This window comes from Fundulus heteroclitus, chromosome 5 (genome assembly GCF_011125445.2).
Source record: "Fundulus heteroclitus isolate FHET01 chromosome 5, MU-UCD_Fhet_4.1, whole genome shotgun sequence".
Lineage (NCBI taxonomy): Eukaryota > Metazoa > Chordata > Actinopteri > Cyprinodontiformes > Fundulidae > Fundulus > Fundulus heteroclitus.
This window is the reverse complement of record NC_046365.1, coordinates 38,885,576-38,906,789: the sequence shown is the minus strand read 5'-3', so window position 1 is coordinate 38,906,789 and position 21,214 is coordinate 38,885,576. Positions and strand designations below refer to the sequence as shown.

The following is a 21,214-nucleotide window of genomic DNA, read 5'->3' as shown; positions in this document are numbered from 1 at the left end:
GAGTTTTTTTTGTGACTCGTTCCAGTGCTGCTTACAGCTCCGGGTCTCTAATTGTCCCATTTTCCTGCTTGCCTGGTTGCTCATTACTGCAAACAAATAATGCCCAAATGTGCTTTTGTGCAATTACGGCAGTAATTTGGGCAGCGGCGATTTCTAATCAAGGTTGAATGACCACAAACAAAACAATCGGATGATTGCCGCATAAAAAGACACCCGGGCTACGTGACACTGACACAGTTATGTAACATTCGACGTCTGCTCGAGCGTCAGGTTGCCTGCAGACCTGGCAGGCTGACTTGAGCTCGTCGGGCGATTCGTAGCCGGCGCAGATCATGGAGGGCCGCACCGAGTCCCACCAGTACGCAGGTTTGCTGCAGGTCTGGAAGTCAACCACCGGAAGAGCTGCCTGGTTCAGCTTCTCAGACACAACGGGGAACAGGTTACCTGAGGAAGACAAGTTTGAGTCAAACGTTATAATGTGGAAAATGTCGCTATAGATCATTGTAAAATTTTCTACCTCCAGCGGCTGTAATGAACTGGGCTGCTGCTCCTCTGCGAGAAATAAGCTGCAAAACTCCTCAAAACCTTCAGGAGTTTGTTTGAGTCGTGTTTAAATCTCTTCTTGGAAATATAAAAGTGCCTACGTTGGGTTGGAGGAGCTTTGGCTAAACTTTATGAACTTTTTTAATAGACTTTTGCCACTTTTAGTCTTTATGTATTATCTTTGATCTCAACGAGTCACTTCCTGCTTAAAGAATAAAAAATAAATGAATAAATAAAGTATTCATAGCCAATTAAGTTCTTTAGTTTGTGCCCAATCAGACCCACAGACATCAGCATGTTCTGCTGAGATATGACGGACCACTGCAAAGCTTTCCACAACTGTGAACGGTACGCAAATGTCAACGTTTTCAGATATAAATTAAAAAAAAGTGCCATATATTTGTATTCAGCCTGGCTGACTCATTATTTTCCAAAAAAAACTTGCAGAACAGCTACGAGTCTGTTGGGGTATGTCTGTAGCTGTCGGTACTTTAGCTTTACACATCTGGAAACTTACATTCTTGCCCATTCTTCTTTGCAAGCTTCTGCTGAAGCTGAGTCAGATTTGGCAGAGAACCCTCCAGGATCACGGGCATCTATTTTCTAATCTTCCTGCAGATTCTGCCGTTGTTTGGCTGGAAGGTGAACCTCTGCCCCTTTTTGCAGCCTCTTTGCTTTTAGCTCCATTCATCTCCCATGTGCTCTGAACAGCTTGCTATCATCGCTGAAGATAAGCTGAAGATGATGCTGCCAGCCACTACATCTCAATTTAGCGGTGATGTGTTCAGGGTGACATTCGGCGTAAACTTTCTGCCTCTAGTCTGACCACAGCAGCTTCTTCAACATGTTGGCTGTGTCTCTTTTTTTGTTTTTTGGCAAGATTTTTTCCTTTCCTCTGTTACTTGAGGACTACACACCTAACAGGTCGCCGACAGGTCCTCCCACCTGAGCAGGGGATCTGTGCAGCTCCTCCACGTTTATATCTTTGTTGCATCTTTTCAGTCAGTTTTGGTGGACGACCCGGACTTAATAGATGAAATATTTCTGCTTTGTTTTCTAACAGAACTCTGCTTTAAATGTCTCCAGAACCTTCTCCCTCTGCTGGGTTCCTCGATCTTCATGAAGCTGTTTGTTCACCAATGTCTACCGAGGTTAAAATACACTCATGTGGACTCTGTTCATTAATTAGATGAACGCTGAAGGTTATTGGTTGACCTGGAATTAATTTAGAGGCATGTGAATAAATGATGCAGGGGCCACTTTTCTGATTTTTAAATGCCAAGAACTTTGAAGTCCATGTGCCGTTTCCCTCCCATTTTACTGTCATACATCACGTCGTGTTGCTCTTTCATGCAAAATCCCCGAATAGATACATGGAAGTTTGTGGTTGAAACTTTTAAAGCATGAAAAAGTTCAAAGGGTGTGAATACTTTTGCAAGGGAGTGTTGAAACGACAGAAAACCTCTCAAAGATCTCCTGAAAGCCGTGGCAACTATTGATTAACAGCACTTTGGTTCCTCGGGGGGAAAAATGAAAAGATACGAGGGAGTTTGTTCCTCAAGACATGAAAGTGCTGGATAAAAGTTTCACACCTGGTTGACATTTCTTCTAGTTACGGGAGCAGAGCGAGAAGCTGAGACCACGTCTACCTTTCTCGTCTCCCCATCCTGTGACCCAGCAGGGTGTCCCCGCCGGCATCACGGCGCCGGGCTTTGGCAGACAGATGGGGCTGACCTCCCGCGTCGTCTTCACGGGCTCGGCCAAATGCACCAGGGCCACGTCGTTGCTGATGTCTGTGCGGTCCTGCTCGTAGACGAAGCCCTCGTGTCGGATTATCCCGTCCACCTTGTAGCACGTCTCCGCCGAGGGAACGTCCATGGAGGAGTTCATGTGATGCTTTCCCAAACACATGCGCCAGAAGGACGGCCTGTTCAGCGGGCTGCAGAAAATACGTGTTACAATCATCCAGCAGTACGCCATTAACCGTGGTTTAGCGATGGATAGAGCAAAGGCAAAGGCCAGCACACACTGTCAAGATACCCATTAGACAACTAAACAAACAAAGGTTTGTTCAGAAATCAACCTACACAAGAAAAACAGTTTTTATCTGATTGCCTGCATAAATGAGAGGCTTGAAGTTTTAGAAATATTTGCTCTCTCTGCAGCTAAACAGACCCTACCCCATGCATTAGCTTTTACCATGGCCGTATCTAGCGTTCAGTACCCGGGGGTCAATATTTCCCCCAGTAGGACTTCACTTTTTAAACTAAACTTTGTGAAACTGGTCAGGGAAGTCAAATCAGACCTTTTAATCTCCCAGTTGGTTTGAGTTAATACAATTAAAATAAATGTGGCCCAAACATTTTTGTTTATATTTCAGTGAATCACAGTATTGAGGAACCTAGGTCCTTTAAAAATGTGTGTATATATATATATATATATATATATATATATATATATATATATATATATATATATATATATATATATATTTATTATATCATAATTTGTCTGGGCAGCGAAATAAACACTTTACAAAAATCTACATAAGATGGTGGCGTTGCTCTTCCCAACCTTCTGGCATACTGCTGGGCAGCTATTATCTAAAAGGAACAACCTACCAGATATTTAGTGCAATTTCATGTTATTGGTTTAAATTTGTGCCCCCCCGGACTGCGACCCACCTGGTATATCTCCAATCTAATTGTACGGTCCACTGTGAAGATTTGGAAACAATTTAGACCCCGTTTTAAGATTAATTGTGTTTCCTCCACTAATGTCAGCCTGACCAATTTCAAAACGGCTTTTTGTTGATGAAATTTTCACAATCTTTTGAAATTCCCAAAAATAAATTTGACAATTGAATGATGTCCCAGTTGGTGAAGTTAATCACGTCATCGGCATCAATGCCGTTGTCTCAAAGACAAAGAAATCTTTTGATAACACTGGGTGAAGCTGTTTGCTAAAGAAAATGTATCAATAAAAAAAAACATTGGGTGAAAATGAATTCAATTGTAACTGGAATGAGCCAATAAAAGTAAAAAAAAAAAAGAAATAACATGCGTATTTATTTTGTAAGATACTCACAACATGAAGCAGTGAGCAGCAGTAAGGATCCACTCCTCATGAATCAAAGAGCCTCCACAGCCGTGCATGTAAGGGATGGGAGATATGGGCGAAGCCTGCGGAAACAAAGAAAACGGCAACAAAAACATAATCTAACAATTTTCTAATTATAAATAACGCAACCGCTCATGATATACATATATAGAGGACCAATTGATCAGCCAAATATGAATTAACAGAAGAAAAAAGAGCTTGGGGAGTCACCTGTTGCTATGCAAGGTTCTCCCCACACAGTTTTTGGGGAGAAAAATTGAGACTTAAAAAAAAAAGCTTTTCAAAGTTATTGTGTTTCACTGTGAAAAACACAACTTTATGTACCCCAGGAGATTATTAAATACTGCATTTCCACATGTGATAAATTCAGTGTGTCCTGACCCCGTCTCTGGTTAACTGTCAGTGTCAGTTAACGACTGAGAGGAAAACAGAAAATACAAGCTGTAATTGTTTTGGGACTGCGGTGGGCTCGGGCTGTGGGGGTCTGGGGTTGGGACGGGGGTGTTTGGGTCCCTGGTCGCTGGCTGCAAGACCTCTTAAAGCCCATTCATACCTCATGTAAACATGTGGTACGTGTGGAGTGTTTCATACGTTCTAACCATCGATTTCGTCCGTATTTTTACACGAAAATTGGGAGCTTACGATTACGGACGAAACGGATCAATACGGAGCAATACTACTGGAAAAGGTGGGGGCGCTATTGAGTTTGTATGCTGGTGAAGATTCTCATTCATCCAGGTCATGGTCATTCCAAAAAAAGTAAAAAAAAGCAACTGAACTTGTTTTCCGTAGTTGAAGACGTTTTGCTTCCTCTCCCAGAAGCTTTCTCAATTCATGTGGAGTAACAAGCTTTATACCAGTGGCAAACAAAGGCCTTGCAATGGCTTAGATAACATGCAGATTCAACAGAAACAGGTCCACCCCTTAGTAACGGGCGGTCGTTAAAGCCATTAAGCCAGCAGATTGGACCGAAACTGGTCCACTCCTCTGTAACGAGGAGTTGTTAGGGTTGTTATTGGCTTGGCTTAAAGGAACAATGTTTTGATCACCCGAATGAGGGTGAGAGTTAAGGTGATGACTGGCCAGAATTAATCCTATAGCTGTGTTATAAGTTTTTGAGAGTTGGAACCTAAGTCCTCCTCCTCTGTTTAAGGTTGGTCTTTCTCTCTTAACGTAAATGGCTTCCTTCACACCCCTTTCAAACCATCTGTCTTCTTTGTCCAAAATGTGAACATTTTGGTCCTCAAACAGTGTCCTTTGTCCTTAAGGTGTAGGTGGACAGCAGAGTTGTGTCCCGAGGAAGTAGCTCTCCTGTGTTGAGCCATGCGTCTGTGGAGAGGCTGTTTGGTTTCTCCAATATAAAGATCAGAACATTCCTCACTGCACTGAACTGCATACACCACTCCGCTCATCTTTTTTGTATTGAGTTTGTAGTACAAAATGTCAACAAAATCACGAAGAAGGTTATAATTCTGGGCTTTAAACAATGGCGGGATTCGAGGAACGACTTGCGGAGCTTGTCCGCAACTACCCACACATATATGATGTGTCGTGTCCGGGGCACAGGGACAAACAAAAAGTTTAGTGACGGAGCAAATACAACAAAATCACGTCTTGGACCGTCGCCATGTTTGACGAATTATTGGCACCCAGCACTGCCACCTAGGGGAAATATTGGTTACTGCGCACCTCAACGGACGGAGGTATGAAGGGGTCAACGGACAGAACGTACAGACAGAAATACGGACGTGTAGGCCAAACGTAGGGTATGAATGGGTCTTTACAGGTCAAACGTTTCTGCAGCAGCTTTTAAAGGAAGCACCGACCATGAGACTCAAAGGTGGACAAACGTTTAGTCTGGATGGTCCGGATGGCTTCCAGTGTTTCTGGCCTGACAAGGAGGAGAAATATCCCACTGGAGATATTTTCCAGGCAGAACATTGTAGGAGGCTCCATGGTGATCTGGTAGTCAGACCGCAGCAGGCATCCCAAAAATCCTGTCACACAGCTAATCATGTCCTGATTAAGCTGCAATTTTAAAGTCTTTTTTAGTTTTTCCATGTGGTTCAGAGTGGTCATGGGAAACAGAAGTGTATGAAATCCTAAAACAATGTTTCCCCATCACTTATAGCCAGGAAGGGAGAGACAGCAGAAGGTCACTGTACCTGCATCGAGACCTGCCAGGGCCAGGAGTGAGGGATCGCCTCCTCCCCGTTAACCACCCGTGGAGCTTCGGCTATTTTAGGTTTCACCGCTGGATTTCCACAATCTTCTGGCCACTCTGAGAGCAGGAGGTTTAAAGAATAAACTTTATACTTTAATCCAGGACTAAGAATCATTTTATATGTCAGACAAACTCTTAACAAGGACTTAAAATCAGAATTATACAATAACGTGTTATCTACCTGTCCTAGAAAGGGTTAGTCACCAGCTTTATCACGATACAATGTTATATCGATTTGTTTGGATGATGATACCTTATTTGCCGAAATAACAAAGTCTGTAATGATTTCCGGTCAAATTGATCGATAAGATGTAATATCTACCCATCTAACACTGATATTAGTAACTCAAAAAAACAAAAAAAACCCAAATATGATTTCACCCTTTTATTTCTATGCAGGCATTTAAATCAAAAACATTTAAATAATAATAATAATAGATCACTTGTTCACTTTAGTCTCATACCTTGTGGATTTCAAAATAAAGGTGCATCTTAAAAATGATATGGATTGAAAAGTTCATCTTGCATCGATATAATAATCGTTAATAATTTAATCAATGTATCGATGTGGGTCGATTTGTTATTACAGCCCTGAAACCTAAGGATGAACAAAAACTCACTAGGACCTCTGTTCTCACTCACTGATTGCTCATACAATGTTATATCGATTTGTTTGGATGATGATACGTTATTTGCAGAAATAACAAAGTCTGTAATGATTTCCGGTCAAATTGATCGATAAGATGTAATATCTGCCCATCTAACACTGATATTAGTAACTCAAACAAAAAAACAAACAAATATGATTTCACCCTTTTATTTCTATGCAGGCATTTAAATCAAAAACATTCTTATAATTTTAAAATAATAATAATAATAGATCACTTGTTCACTTTGTCTCATACCTTGTGGATTTCAAAATAAAGGTGCATCTTAAAAATGACATGGATTGAAACGTTCATCTTGCATCGATATAATAATTGTTAATAATTTAATCGATGTATCGACGTAGGTCAAATTGTTATTACAGCCCTGAAGCCTAAGGATGAACAAAAACTCACTAGGACCTAGCGGCTCTGTTCTCACTCACTGATAATGATGTCGTCCCACGGGTTTGGAGGAGGAGGCGGTAAAGTCGGAAAAACGTTGGCATCTGTGGTCCAGTAAGCGCGAAAACCTTTCTGCTGATCAGCCGCGTTGCTCAGAAAGCGGATAACAGCCATGCTGCTGGGGATGGTGAGGGCCGGCGGCGGGGCGAAGCCGCAGAACCGACCTGAAGAAGCAAACCTTACGGGTTAGGAGGAACCGACAGAACAAAGGTTGGACCTGTGTGAAGATAACAAACCATGCGATGCCATGGTTTCTCCGCTGAAGATCTCCACGTAGTCCACACAGTTTCCAAACGCGTTGACGGCCTGCAGCTCAAAGTCAGTGAACACCACATGGATGCTTTCAGCCGAGGGGACGCTGACGTGCCAGGTGCACACACTCTGTGCTCGGTAGTCACTGGGCCAGCCCGGAGAGCTAATTTCCCCCTGATTGCTGCTGAAACGGCCCCCACATGGAGCTACAGCAGAACGAGACAAAAAAAACAAACAGGAAACAGAGACTGACTGGTGTTGCTTGGAGACGATTCCACCGGTTTTACGTCTCTCCTACCTTCTGTAGGGTCCACCGTCCTCCAGGCCACAGCGAAGCCTGTGTCGACCACCTTTTCATTAGAAGAGAAGCTGATGTGAAGTCTGTTTCCATGACTAACCAGATCTCCAGGGGCCACATGACTGCAGTAGGTGCCTGTTGGAAACACGGAGAAGCGTTATACCTTAGATCAGGGGTGTCAAACTCATTTTGGTTTAGGGGCCGCATACCGCTTAATCTGATCTCAAGAGGGCCACACGAGTAAATTCATTGCAAGATTAAATAGAACTAATAAATCTGGACTTATTGTTGATTTTTATATTAAATTAATTTCACTTTTACACAATATATTATGAATAACCTCAGTGTTTTTAAGAAAAGTATGTGCAATTTCAACAATACTTTTACTTAGTTAAACATTTACTTGTGCATTATGCATAAGAACTGATCACAGGGATTGTACAATGTTAAAAAACATTTATTCACATTTTCTGGAACTTAAAAACACTGTCCTACATGACTAAATACATCAAACATAAAAATTAAGAAATGATTTAAATTTTTCCACACCTGAAGCTTAATCTGCTAATTAAAACACAGCGATTTTCAATTAAACGAAGTACATGTTTTTTTTTTATGTTTTATCATTCTCTTCCTTTTATCTCCTCTTTCTTTCACCTTTTCTTCTTTTTCTTGTTCTTCCTTTCCTCTCCTACTTTCCCATTGTAGTGTCCATATCATTTGAGATATTCCCCGCATGAATCATAATAAAAGTATTCGCATTCATAAATCAAGCGGAGCACTGTGGCAAAAGCAGTACTGCTCCACTTGTGAAAGTCAAATCTGATGAGCTCTTTTTGGCATTAAGACAACAATTCTTATTGCCACATTGCCAGACAGGACACTGTTTTTTTTTTTTTTATAATGATAATGCATTTAGCCACCGGGCCAGTCTAAATTGTTCGGGGGCCGGATCCGGCCCGTATGTTTGACACCCCTGCCTTAGATTCAATCTTTAAGGGCATAAGACAGGGATGGACCCGTTTGAATGGCTCAAAGTGATGCTTTTAGGTCGTTCTAACACTGCACCAACTCTCAGGCATGGAGGTGGCAGCATCATGCTGCGGGGCTTGTGAGATGTGCAATAAAACATGGATGGAATAATAAGGGCTACACCTATTTGTGAAACATTTTCCAACCATCAGATCAAAACCGGTAGCCTCGTGAGACCATCCTGATCTCGCGAGCTTTCAAGGTATCACTCGCAGATCAGTCTGACTTTTTCACACTTCTCAAAAATGCTGGAAGTTATCTGATTTACGGTCTTTGAAACTCTAACCTTAAACCACTCCTAAATTCCTCTCTTTCTCCCCCAGGCGGCCATACTTTCTTCACCACTTTGAGGGTTCTGCAGGTTCTGTAAAGGATATCTTGGACTTTGGTTAGTTTTCGTTTAGTTTTAGTCCAGTTCTGGTACCAGACCAACACAGCACAAGTAAAAAAAAAGGAAGGAGCATCAGGCCTGGAGATGCATCCTCCTCCAGCTGATCATCTACTGATTGGCAGGTTTTCAGCTAATAGCTGGTTGGAAACCATGTCGTTCACCAAACGAACGTCCAATCAGCGTTGGCTTTGAGGCGGGTTGAGGTGTGACGCAACGAGAAGCGCGACAGTTCAGTCTGAAGAACATGGCGGCTTCAGCCGATGAAACTAGCGTTAGCGTGGCTATCGAGCAAGTTTTATCGGAATTACAGAGTATTTCTTCACTGAAAGAAGAGCAAAACGCTGCTCTGGAGGCTTTTCTTAGAGGAAAAGATGTTTTTGCTCTTCTCCCGACTGGTTTCGGCAAGAGCTTGTGGTTGTGTTTTCGTCGTCGCCGTTAGTACGTCATATGCTTCGTTGATCTGATTGGTTTATTTGGCCCGTCTATCACCAACACAGGCCAATCAGCTAACCAGTATTTTCGCCCCTTCCCAAAATTACTTCAACGGAAGGTTTCCAGATGGATATGCGGAGCAAATCCATCTGGCGGAGTCAGGTTACAAAATCGGCAACTTCAGGTGAAATGAAATCAGTCTAATCCCAGGAACCACCGCTAGAAGATGCAGAGACGGCAGATTCACTGTCAACGGTGAAGCCATGAAGGACATAAAGGGTGGCAACCGAGAAATATCCTCCGGCTTGAAAGTCGGCACCTTCATGCTCGAATGAACTTTGCTGCTGCGACAAACCAAACGCCTTCTGGAGAAAAGCTTTGCGGTCAGATGAGACAGACACTGAGCTGAGACACGTTTAGAGGATCAAAGGTGAGGTTTTCAGTCCTAAGAAGAAATCTTTATTAAACGCAGAGCATGGTAGCGGTAGCGCTATCGGACTGTTTTTCACAGGCAGGCCCTAAATGCAGAGACGCCACAGGCCTGTACATAAAATGCTGACATTGTGTGAAATAGAGAAAATCTGCAATAAATTTAAGCTTTTCCTCTCAGCTGGTGTTCTTAACAGCTATTTAAGTTGCACAAACCTTCCACTCTTGAAATAGAAATCAACCATTAAATAGGCAGTATTTAATAGGGCGTCTACCCCATCATGAGGGTAACCCTCCTGTCTGGAATCATAGACACAAGCTCTACAAATCCAAGTCTTTTTTTAAAATAAAGGGTAGAGCAAAAGCAAATAAATACATAACAATAAAAAAGACAAGAGCTTGCCTGTTTCTTATAAATAGCTGTTAGTAAGAACTGTCCAGATGATTTTATGTCTGGACCTGCAGGTTTAAGTCAGATGCTGCTGCTGACTTTTAGCATTTTAGACCGAGACCCAAGAATAAGGTTTTTCTGTTATTATTATTATTATTATTATTATTATTATTATTATTATTATTATTATTATTATTATTATTATTATTATTATTATTATTATGTGTGCTAGAGAGTTTAGATGATGTATAGGTGATGCAATAGTCCCGATCCCAAAAATATGAGTGGTTAAATCAATCTTTATCACAGCATACTACACTGGAAGCTGCACTGCACCCCATTTGTTTAAATCATTATTTGTAGCTCTATAAATGTATATACATATGTGCAGGCTTTTAATTTTAAATATATAGATTATTATACATTTACTTGAAAGATATTGAAATGTGCACGAAGCTTTATTGTTCATCTTGTGGATTCATCCCCTTAGATATTTAAATATCTTTGCTCTCGCTTCTTTTCTGATGCATTTTCCCGTGGATGTGGGTTTTTGTGTTTTCTGTGTCGGGGAAATGTTTGAGCCTCACCAAGAAGAAGGGTGTCAACAATGTCAGTCTTGAGCAGGAGTGACAGCCTGTCACTTGACTGTGACATGTTCTTCGCTCAAAATACCGGGCTGCGGGAGACATTCACGTACCCAGACTGCCCACGTCGTCTGCGAGGCTGACTTTGTCGTTCATGCACAGCTGACTCTCCTCCAGGGAGAAACCGCTGAAGTGGACGTGCACCAGTTTCCCTGCGGGCACCTCGATGTTCCACTGGCAGCGGGCGTTGTTGCTGTAGGTGCCGGGGTAGCTCATGGAGGATGCGGTGCCGCGCTCCCCAGACAAATCCTTCGGCCCTCCGCAACCTGACGCTGCACAGAGAGGCCAGAAGGGGAGTAATGGGCCCACTCACGCTGTGATTTTCTCGACAAAGTGGGTGATTTTCGGCAAATAGGTTCCTACTGTGCTCGTTGTAGATGTCCCTGCGGATGACATTTGAGATCCACGGAAGGTAGGCTGAGGCCCGGGTGAACACGGAGGGCTTTTTGTTCATTATGCATCCGATAGGGCCGAAGCTGGTTATGCCGTGCACCTCCCAGGGACCACCCGGTGTGTCCTGACAAACTAATGGGCCGCCTGAGTCCCCCTGTCAAAGTTACAGCCCCTCAATGAAACGCGTTCCTCACAGAATACGGCGCATTTGCTCCCTTGGTTGCCTTGCTTTACCTGACAGACGGACTGGAGCTCGTCAGGCAGCGTGTATCCGCAGCAGATCATGGAGGCCTTCACCTGGAACCACCAGTAATCCATCCGTTTGCAGGTGTCAAACGGGACAACAGGGAGGGCCACCTGGTTAAGGGTGTCTGAAGCTTTAGCATTCATTGAATCACCTGATCAAACAAACAGCAGCTTTTAAGCAGTTGAAATAAAAGTACCTGGTTACACAAGAAGGATAATTTCACTTTCTGTCCAGCAGGTGGCATGCAAACTTTGAAACAGACTGTTCTCTGTGTTTTTTTTTTTTTTGTCCCAGACATCACTAACAAAGATCAAGCTGCAGCTTAACACACTGCTTTGAGATTTTAGAGGACTAGATCAGGCTGATGCTGGACATGAAGAAGAGGAAGCAGCACCTGTCTCGTCGCCCCAGCCTGTGGCGTAGCACTTCTTTCCTTCAGGAAGGATCTCCTCCTCAGAGGGAAGGCAGGCGAATGAAATCTCCTCAGTGGGAGCGGCGTCCTCAGCCAGCCTCACCAGGGCGATGTCAAACTCCACGGTGGGCACCGTGGGATACTGGAAGGCCTGGTGGCGATGAATGCCAGAGATGCTGACGCAGCGTTCACTCAGCTCTGTGGTGGTCAGGTTGTGTTTGCCGAGGCACATCCGCCAGCGATGCAGCTCGTCTGCATATCTGGGTGGACATAGCAGTCAACAATTAGACTTTATTTCATCAAGGTACAGATCCTCGCAAAAGTGTTCACACCTCTGGAACTGTTTTAACATAATGTCTCTCATTTCAATGTGCTTTATTAGGATTTCATCTGATAGATCAGTCGGTTGTGGCTCTAGATCTTTAGAGTAAATCTCTAAAGGTAAATTAGGAAATTGGTCCTAGGGACCAAATATTTATGGTTTCATTGCCAGTGTATGTCATCATAAGAATGTATTTATTACGATTATTATTATTATGTCCCTAGTACAAGGGCACTGGCCCCTGTTGGCCCCCATCTGGATGGAATAATTGGATTGAGCATCCATGTTTTTTTGTCATTAAATAGGAAACTATGTGCCCTTTTTCACACATATCAAAGTCCTTTGGAATTGAATGCATCCATTCTCTTTTTGCAAAGGTTTTATGCTTTTCTTTATATTCAAACGTATTACAAGGTTCTTTAGAAATGACAGCAGATTTCCTGTAGTGGGTATTTATCAAAAAATGATAACTGGTCTTTTTTTTTCAAAAGGTCAAGTAAGATTAGGAGCTCCAAATGAGTTTTTTCTTAGCTGACTGTTAAGCAAGAATTGCTCTTTGGATTACAAAGGTTGCAGACCCCTGCACTATGCATCAGGTTTTCATGCTCTGGAACAGAAATGAAGTAACCGAAGCCGAACAAAAAAGTTTCAGAGATGCCGCAGAACTGTTGAGCAAGATCCCTTCAAGGATGATAGAAAGGTGCATGTAAGTGACATGAAATGATTTATTTCTTGGAAAAATGTATGTTTATTTCAGATTATGTATTTTAAGTTGTTTAGTTCAAATTTTGAGGTTTATGTAAAATTATTGTATTTTATTTCTTTTGAAACCATTTGTTGAAAGTTATCGCGAGATTTGCGTATATAAGAAAGGTAGTGAGATTTGCATGAGAGAAGGAGCAGAAATCTGGGAAAGAGTAGCAGTCTCGTAGTTCCTGTAGCTGTAAAGGTATTTGTATTTATGTTTGTAATATTTTGTAAATTTATTGGTTATGGTGTTTTAATTACTTAATATTTAATTTAGAGTGGACAAAGAAGAATTAATCTATTAAAGACCTCCGAAGTGGCAGGCGGTCACGAGGTAACTTTGTTACAGTATGTGTCACCTGACTGTCTGTAAATGTATCCATTTCTAAAGCTTGTCTTTATTTTGTAGTTTTCACGGCGTTTATTAAAAAGCCCGTTTTGAAGGAAGCCGTGCCAGTGTTGTCACTTTGGAGCAACAGTGCAGCTCCTTGGAAATAATGCACCAAGAACTTAGAGATAATGGATATTTGTCCTTTCTCTCTCTGAGAGAAAATGTGCTTCTTTCTACTGGTTCACAAGGACAGACTGTAGAGAAACGCTCTTTCTACCAAACTGTTCTTAACAGAGAAGTTAGCATCTCTTTTATAAAATGGTTTTTACACGTTAGTAGGACTGGTATAATGTAAAAGTTTTTGCAACTGTCCAAAATTGACTTTTAGTTCTCCCACAGATTTGCTGCAAGGTCCAATGCTCTATATGAGAAAAATCACTTTGCATTTTGCGGAGTATTTGAAAAAAAAAAAACCTCTATTCTTCTTTTATGTACCTTATGAAGCAGTGCGCTGCTGTTAGCACCCAGTTTTTATGAATCAGAGTCCCGCCACAGATGTGAGAAAATGAGGGCTCAGACTGACTGGCAGGCCAGACCTGAAAGAAACACCAAAAACAGGCAGAGCAATGAAAACTCCATCAGCAGCGGCTCGTGTAGACGTCGATGCACCTCCCTGAATTTATGGTGATCATCCCCACCTGCATGGACACCTGCCAGGGCCAGGAGTGCGCTACGGCTTCCTCTCCATTTACAATGCGTGACACAACGGCAGGAGGAATGGCTGGTTTCCCGCATGTTTGGGGCCAGTCTACGAGAGATGTTTGTGTTTGAGTGAAGCGAAAATAAAGAGCATAAATCTGCTGCTGACAGATAAACCTCTGTGCCGCACTGATACGGCTTTTCCAAAATAGTTTTGCAGACACGCACGGCTGACATCGCTGGCCGCACCAACAGGCCGCTTCAAACAACACGCCTCCGCTGCAACTTGCTGGGAAAAGATAATTTCTGTCAAAATGCAAATTAAAATTCGACTTTTTATTTCGTTCGCCCAGACAGCAGTGCATTAATGCGGAATTTATCTCCCACCAGATTCTGTTCCCTTCTGTAATCTTGCTAATAATGAAACTCTGTCTGAGCCGGGCAAGACAATAAAATCCTATAAACCAGCCGTGTCCATCTATCAAACTCTATTTTAGAAATTGCTTTGTCAGTGGCTGGGGCCACCTGGGGCTCATCGTTGGATGAAGAATGGAAACAACCAGCAAAGGAAGGGAAGTAAAGCAGTAGGTCACCTCACATTGTGTTCCCAGCATCCAAAATAACTGTGTTTGACTGTCTAACTGGGAGGTGGGGGACTCGGCGTATACCCGGACACATTTCTGTCGGGCTAAGCTGAACCTCTTAAAAACTTGTAACTGACACAAGAAGTATCAGGACATCAGAGAAAATGACGTCCATACTAAGCAAGCGTATTATCACAAGGACTGTATTATAGTAATATTACACCTGATGCATTGATGTCTTTGAGTTTTTATTGTGGTTAAAAAAAGCCTTTCTATTCCTTGAGTCTACTGTTTACGTTCCAAACGTGTCCTAAATTACACGTTACATTTCTGTAACTTATGAGTTACCATTACAAAAACATACAGGTTATCTCAAAGTTACTTCCTCAAGACGAATCTAATACTTTCCATGATTCCATTTGTATGATTTGATTGAATCATACAAACGATTGAATCAGAAGTGCCTTGAGATGGCATGTAATGTGAATTGGTGCTATATAAATAAAATCGAACTGAATAGAATTCTGTATTAACTTAAAGGTTACTTTCCCCTAACTCATTTTATTGATTTGATGTTTATAGATGCACACATTAGCTGTAAATTCAGTGATAGGGCCAAAAATCCTGAATGAAACTTGTAAGGTTTGCAAAGTAGTCAGTGTAAATTGTAGTTGAGGTTCAAGAAGATACTCCACAAGTTCCCAAAAGATCTAAAAACATACCTGTAGGTTTCAGGAAAACACCAGGTTAGAAAGTACAACAGAGTAAGTTATGGATTTGTTATAGACATTTACCTGTCAGGAGCAACATTTCTGTAAAGTAATATGTAAGTTCTGCAAAGTTCTGGAACTTGTTGGATTCATGATGAACTGATCTGTGATTTCAGGCCATGTTACCCGTGAGATCTGGGCCAGAACCTGATGAAAACGTGATAATAACCTGTAATTTTGGGAAAAGTAACCTAAAAATTCAAAAACAAGAAAACTGTAAATTCCTTGAAAGTAACCTGTGATGCGATGGCCTGTCTTTTCACTAAGGTCCGCCTCACCCGGTTCGTAAATTCGGCAGCAAGGGAAGAAAACAATTATCAGAGACAAAACACCTGGAATAAACATATATATCTTACAATTGGAATTCCAAGGGGAGACACACACTTACAACTTTATCCTAAAGTAAAGCACGGAGTCCACCCTCCGTGTCTGTAGTGTCGGGGGGCTGCTTACACCCTTATTTCTATCTGTGCCTGTCTTCTCACAAACAAAGCAGATCCACATTCCAGTGTCAAATAAGGTGCTGGGTTCTTGATACATTTTGCCAGATGTTTCTAGGAGTCTACCAAGATAAACATTGAAGAACATTATAAAGCTTTTAAACCATAAGCCTTCTTGAAAAAAAATGTGACTCTTACTTCTCCTGTATCCCACAAGAAGGTTGGGTGAATTTAAGATAAGATAGGCTAAGATAGGCTTTTTTGATCTCACATTGGAGAAATTCACATAGCCTGTAAGTGACCCTGCAAACTCCATACTATTTGCACTCCAGGCCACAAAATTTAACCATAGTAGTTTAAACTTAGGTAACTTTTACCGCTTAATAAAAATACATGATTGATACAAAAACGGATTATATATTTCCATGACACCTATAAATTCTAGAACGTTCCACATGGAAACCTATAAATTCCAGAATGTTCCACATGGCAACCTGTGAGTTCCGGAACGTTCCACATGGCAACTTGTAAATTCTAGAATGTTCCACATAGCAACCTGTGAGTCTCATTGGAGCTTCACATAAATCCTGGAAAGTTCCAGAAAGTGTCTTGTGGAAAAAGGCAGGAAAGTGTCAGGAACAAAAGAGGCTTTATCACATTTCCCATCAGAATAATTATCATAAAAATAACTTTTTGGGTTGCGATAAAAATGCTGCTCTGCTCCAACAAATATATAAATAAGGTATACCTAACTAAAGAAGGAAATTTGTGAAACTAAATGTTCATGAAGTTCTCAAATCAATGGTATGAGATACTTTCATGTTTGACTTATGTGAGGTTTTAGTGTCCAGTTTTGTGCAGCTCTTTGTTTCAGCTGTCATTGTCTTAAACTGTTTCATAAATAAAGATGGTATGATATTTAAAGGTTTGATTTAAAAATATTTCAGTACTTATTTGATGGTTTTTTTATGTTTTTTCAGTGGAAAAGGTAAAACTGTTTCATAAATAAAGATGGTATGATATTTAAAGGTTTGATTTAAAAATATTTAAGTACTTATTTGATGTTTTTTTTTATGTTTTTTCAGTGGAAAAGGTAATTTTCCAAACACTGTTTCTACATTATAAATTGCCTGTTTGGTAAATGTTTTTATTACGGTTCTGATCAGCACAGCTTTACAATCTTCTTTATGATCCTCAATATAGGTTAGTGGTATAATGGTTTTATGCTGACACAGATACTCTACCTATGGCGATGTCATCCCAGGGGTTTTTTTCAGCAGGCGGCTCAGTAGGAGCAGGGAGGCTGGGATTTGTAGTCCAGTAAGCTCTGAAGCCTTTAGCCTCGGTAAACAAGTCTGTGTGAAAACGGAGCAGCAGCTTGTTGCCTTTCGTTTGGATGCTACTGGGCAGGCTTGTTCCACATAATGGTCCTAAATGAAAAGGAAAACAATTAGTCTGCATGAAATAAAAAGAAAGATGCTCTGTAATTCCCAATTAAACCAGTGTTGAATTCATATATTTATTCATAAAAAAACTGAAGAGGACAAAGTGAAAAAATAGTTTGGGAAAATGCTATTGTAACTAAACTTGCCATGTTTTTGATGTAGTGCGTTGGTCAAACCATTAAGGTCATACAGCATCACGTTGTCGTAGCACTTAGATGTGAAAATATCTTTGGCCTCCAGGTCAAAATGAGTGAATTTTAGAGTGATCTTTTTCCCCAAAGGCACAGCGATGCTCCACATGCACTCCGCGTTAGCCTTGTAGTTCATTGGCCAGTTCTGGGATTTGATTACACCTGTTTCCTCATTGGTGGAAAAGCCACATCCCTGGATCTCTATAAAAGTGAGAGGAAATAAGACAAAGACATCATAGGATAAATGTTATGATACATGGAAAGCTGAAGGGTTTTTATCAAGATATTGAATAAAAGTATCACAACTCGTCTATCAGGATAGTATTTTAGTCTGTAAAAATGTCTGTCTTGTAAGGCAGTAAATAATTTTTATAGCAAACAGAGTAAGACCGAGAATTTTATGCTTTGATAATTTGACACTGGTTTATCAAATTACACACAAAAAAATGTCTGACATTGCAAGAACAAAGTTGCAATGATACAGAAGCTGAGAGAGGTCACACACACAAATAGATCTTTATGACTAAGATAGGGTATATATATCTTACCGCAAGATAACAAAACAGTTTTTCTCAAGATAAAGGTTGATATAGTTATTTATTACACAACTGAAATCAGTAGAACAAAGCAGGCAACAGGTGCAAAGCTGAAACTGGGAAATCAGGGAATATTAAACAGGCATAACTAGGGATTGTAGAGGCATGAGAGACAAGACATTAATTAAGAATTAATGTTCATTTTCACATCACAAAAATCTATCGTGAACTGCAAAATCCTACAGCAAACCATATTCAAAACACGTTATTTTGTACTATTTTATTGAGACAAACGGATTAACAGACTTGTAAATCGTTTCATTGATCTCCTACGTGTTCACAGTTCTGTCGCTTGTTTAACACCTTCTCCGTCATGTGTGTGCGTGTTTTTTTAAATAACGATAATCATTGTGATAAAAGATTAAAAAGTTTTATCTGGCTCTTGATTCTTTCACTGCACTTTCACCGTTTCCTTTTTGCACCGAGCTCAGACAGCTGCAGCAGCAGCTGATAATGTGACAGAGCGGCGTGTGATGATTGCTTAACGAGGCACCGAGGTGCTTTAACAACTTGCACCGTGAGCTGTGAAGGTGTCTCCGGGTGTCTCTGCCGTGCTCCTTCATCTGTACCTGCAATATCCTCAGGATACACCGCCTCCCACGCTGCAGAGAATCCCCGGTCTGTGAGGCGACTGTCTGACTGGAAGGTGACAGAGATTGTGTTGCTGGCGCTGACCACCAGCGGAGGGAGGATGTAGCCACAGTGTGTACCTGAGAATGAAGCAGAGATGAAAACAAAAGCGCTCATGAGGGTTCATGAGGTGGATCGAAGGTCCAATGAACGGATAAGATTTGGACCTGTAAGCGGGATAAGTGAGCAGTACGGGCTTTAAGCACAGGTGTTGATAAGAGACGCTATGTGTGCAGAATCTGCACCGATTAAGATAAAGGCTTTTATTGCATGTGTTGTGTTATGTGTGCATGTTGCTGCTGGAGGTGTATGTACACTATTTTGTGAATAATTAAACCCTAACCTAATAAAACTTTGCAAAGAGGGCTTTGGGTCTACTTTTTTTGTGAAAATGTGTTATTTTTTTTAAAAATTTTTTATTGTTCAGTGACGTTATGTATTCCAGTCTGATTACTGTCCGATCTGTAGAATTAAGAAACCGCTTAATACAACCTGTCTGATAACATTAAGTAGGCAAAAAATAATATCTGAAAACAACATATCATGCCCAAATCTAAAGGATAGGAAACAAAGTCATTGACATCTAATTTCTACATTGTTTTATACATCTTTGAGACACCCAAAATTAATCCAAAAGGGCATCAACAACTCATTTAGGAGGTAAAAAAAAGAACACAGGACAACATCTAAAGCTCTACAGGCCTTTCCTGCCACAGTCAAGATCAAAGTTCATGATGCAACAATAAGAAAGAGACACGGGCTAAAAATGGTCTCCATGGGAGAGCTCCAAGACCAAATCCCAAAAGGCCTATCTCACATTCACCGAAAAGCGTCTTGATGAGCACCAAAACTTCTGGAAACACATTTCTCAGACCGATGAGACATGGAACCTTTTAAAAAGCGTGTGCCATGTTAAATGTGTTGGTAGTGTGGTGGCTTTTCGTTTTGTTCAGCCACCAGGTGCACTTTGGGTATGAAACAGGACGACGATCTGAAGCAGACAAGAAAGTCGACCCCCTGAGTGGCTCAGTAAATAAACAAATAATGTCCTTTTTCCATATGAAACCTTCATTTTGCATCTAGCCGGCTTAGATGATCTTCATCTGATACCAAAATGTAATGATCTGACAAATTTAAGAGTAACATATGTAGAGACAAAACAGAAGAAAGCTCTAAGGACACTTTTCCACAGGACCAACTTTGCTTGGCCCTCTGGCCTAGAAAATGGTCGAGCCCCAGCCAGCTGGTACATCCAGCTAGTACATCCAGCCGGGTCCAGCTGGGGACACTAGCAGTAAAATGAGTGGCGAGGTTCTTTTTTTTCTTTTAGTGCAGGTCTCTATGCCTCAGTCAGCAAACATGTCTGCCTTTTAGTTCATGGACCCAAAAGTAAACCCAGCTTTCCTGAAGCAACGAACATGCACACCACCGTTCTCAAAGTAAAGATCAAATATATTTATCTTTGAATTTGCATTTTTCCACATCATTAACACAACAAACAAAGCGCTTAATCGCTGCTGTTTAATGTCAATGTGAAACCAAATCGATGTCTATTGTTTTTTGGGATTTATTTCATTTGGAGGTTTCCAAAAAGAGAAATAGTCCATTGTTTTGTCTCATTTTTGCTATGAGACATAAGAACAAATATGTCATATCCTAACATGTTAGGTTTTGCCTTTCATTTGTGTTTATCTTTTCAGCATTTCCTTGTTATTATGTTCCAATTTGTCTTGCCATAATCTGTTGTTATTCTTGCTATTTGGGTTTTGCCATACATATATTCTTATACGCTCAGATGTTTTTCCATGTTGGTGCATTTAAATTTCTAGCTTATGCTCTTTATTCTTTGAGTTGTTTCTGTTATATATCTTTTAGCCATTTCCTCCGGGTTTCTCTAGTTAATTAGTCTCTTCTCTGATTGCTCCACATCAGCTGTTTCTCATTTCCTCTGATTAGCCATTTTTTACCCCCTGCTTTAGCGTCTATATATTCGTCTGTTCTCCTAAGTCCTCCACTGGATCCTTCTGTTACTCTGTCATGTTTCCATGGTGTCAACGTTTGTCATCTTCATTAAAATTAAAAATATATTTCACTTCACTTTTAGATTTCTGGTTCTACCTGCATTAGGGTGACAGCTAAAATCCTAACACGACACCTTCAGCTAAAAAAAGCACTCTCATCGCCTAACTCTGAAAGATGCGCAGTGAAAGTGTGCCTGGGCCTTGGTGCTTCAGTCCTCAAACACTCAGCAAGAGATAAAGCTGTATCAGCCTCACTGCAGCCAGTGAAGTGAATAATGAGAGGTAATTTATGACGGTGCGGCTCTTTGCACGGAAGATCTTAATCAACAGTTTTACAGCGGGAAAAGCAGCAATTTAGCAATTTTGTGGTAACAGAAGGGTTAGAAAAAGATGTGCCAAATACATAATTAGGGTATATATTGACAAATGCACTTAGGCTGCTTCCATGTGACAAGAGTCTAATGTCTGCCAGCAAACTAATGTGTAGTGCTAAATATGTAATCTGTAATATTTAAGGGCAA

General features: G+C 41.0%; 1 protein-coding gene across 1 annotated transcript in view; it reads right to left on the bottom strand.

Annotated features, from left to right (window-relative positions):
- Positions 1-21,214, bottom strand: part of zgc:154142 (uncharacterized protein LOC555481 homolog) — a 35,228-nt gene that overhangs the window by 1,041 nt on the left and 12,973 nt on the right. The window contains exons 9-24 of the mRNA XM_036137564.1: positions 18,612-18,752; positions 17,402-17,647; positions 17,055-17,240; positions 14,016-14,125; positions 13,813-13,913; positions 11,900-12,177; positions 11,493-11,656; positions 11,229-11,412; positions 10,919-11,137; positions 7,547-7,681; positions 7,233-7,496; positions 6,978-7,160; positions 5,829-5,944; positions 3,631-3,725; positions 2,193-2,482; positions 284-444 (exon numbers count right to left, since the gene is read on the bottom strand). Coding sequence (XP_035993457.1) covers positions 284-444; positions 2,193-2,482; positions 3,631-3,725; positions 5,829-5,944; positions 6,978-7,160; positions 7,233-7,496; positions 7,547-7,681; positions 10,919-11,137; positions 11,229-11,412; positions 11,493-11,656; positions 11,900-12,177; positions 13,813-13,913; positions 14,016-14,125; positions 17,055-17,240; positions 17,402-17,647; positions 18,612-18,752 — 2,873 coding nt within the window. The remainder of the gene's footprint in view (positions 1-283; positions 445-2,192; positions 2,483-3,630; positions 3,726-5,828; positions 5,945-6,977; positions 7,161-7,232; positions 7,497-7,546; positions 7,682-10,918; positions 11,138-11,228; positions 11,413-11,492; positions 11,657-11,899; positions 12,178-13,812; positions 13,914-14,015; positions 14,126-17,054; positions 17,241-17,401; positions 17,648-18,611; positions 18,753-21,214) is intronic.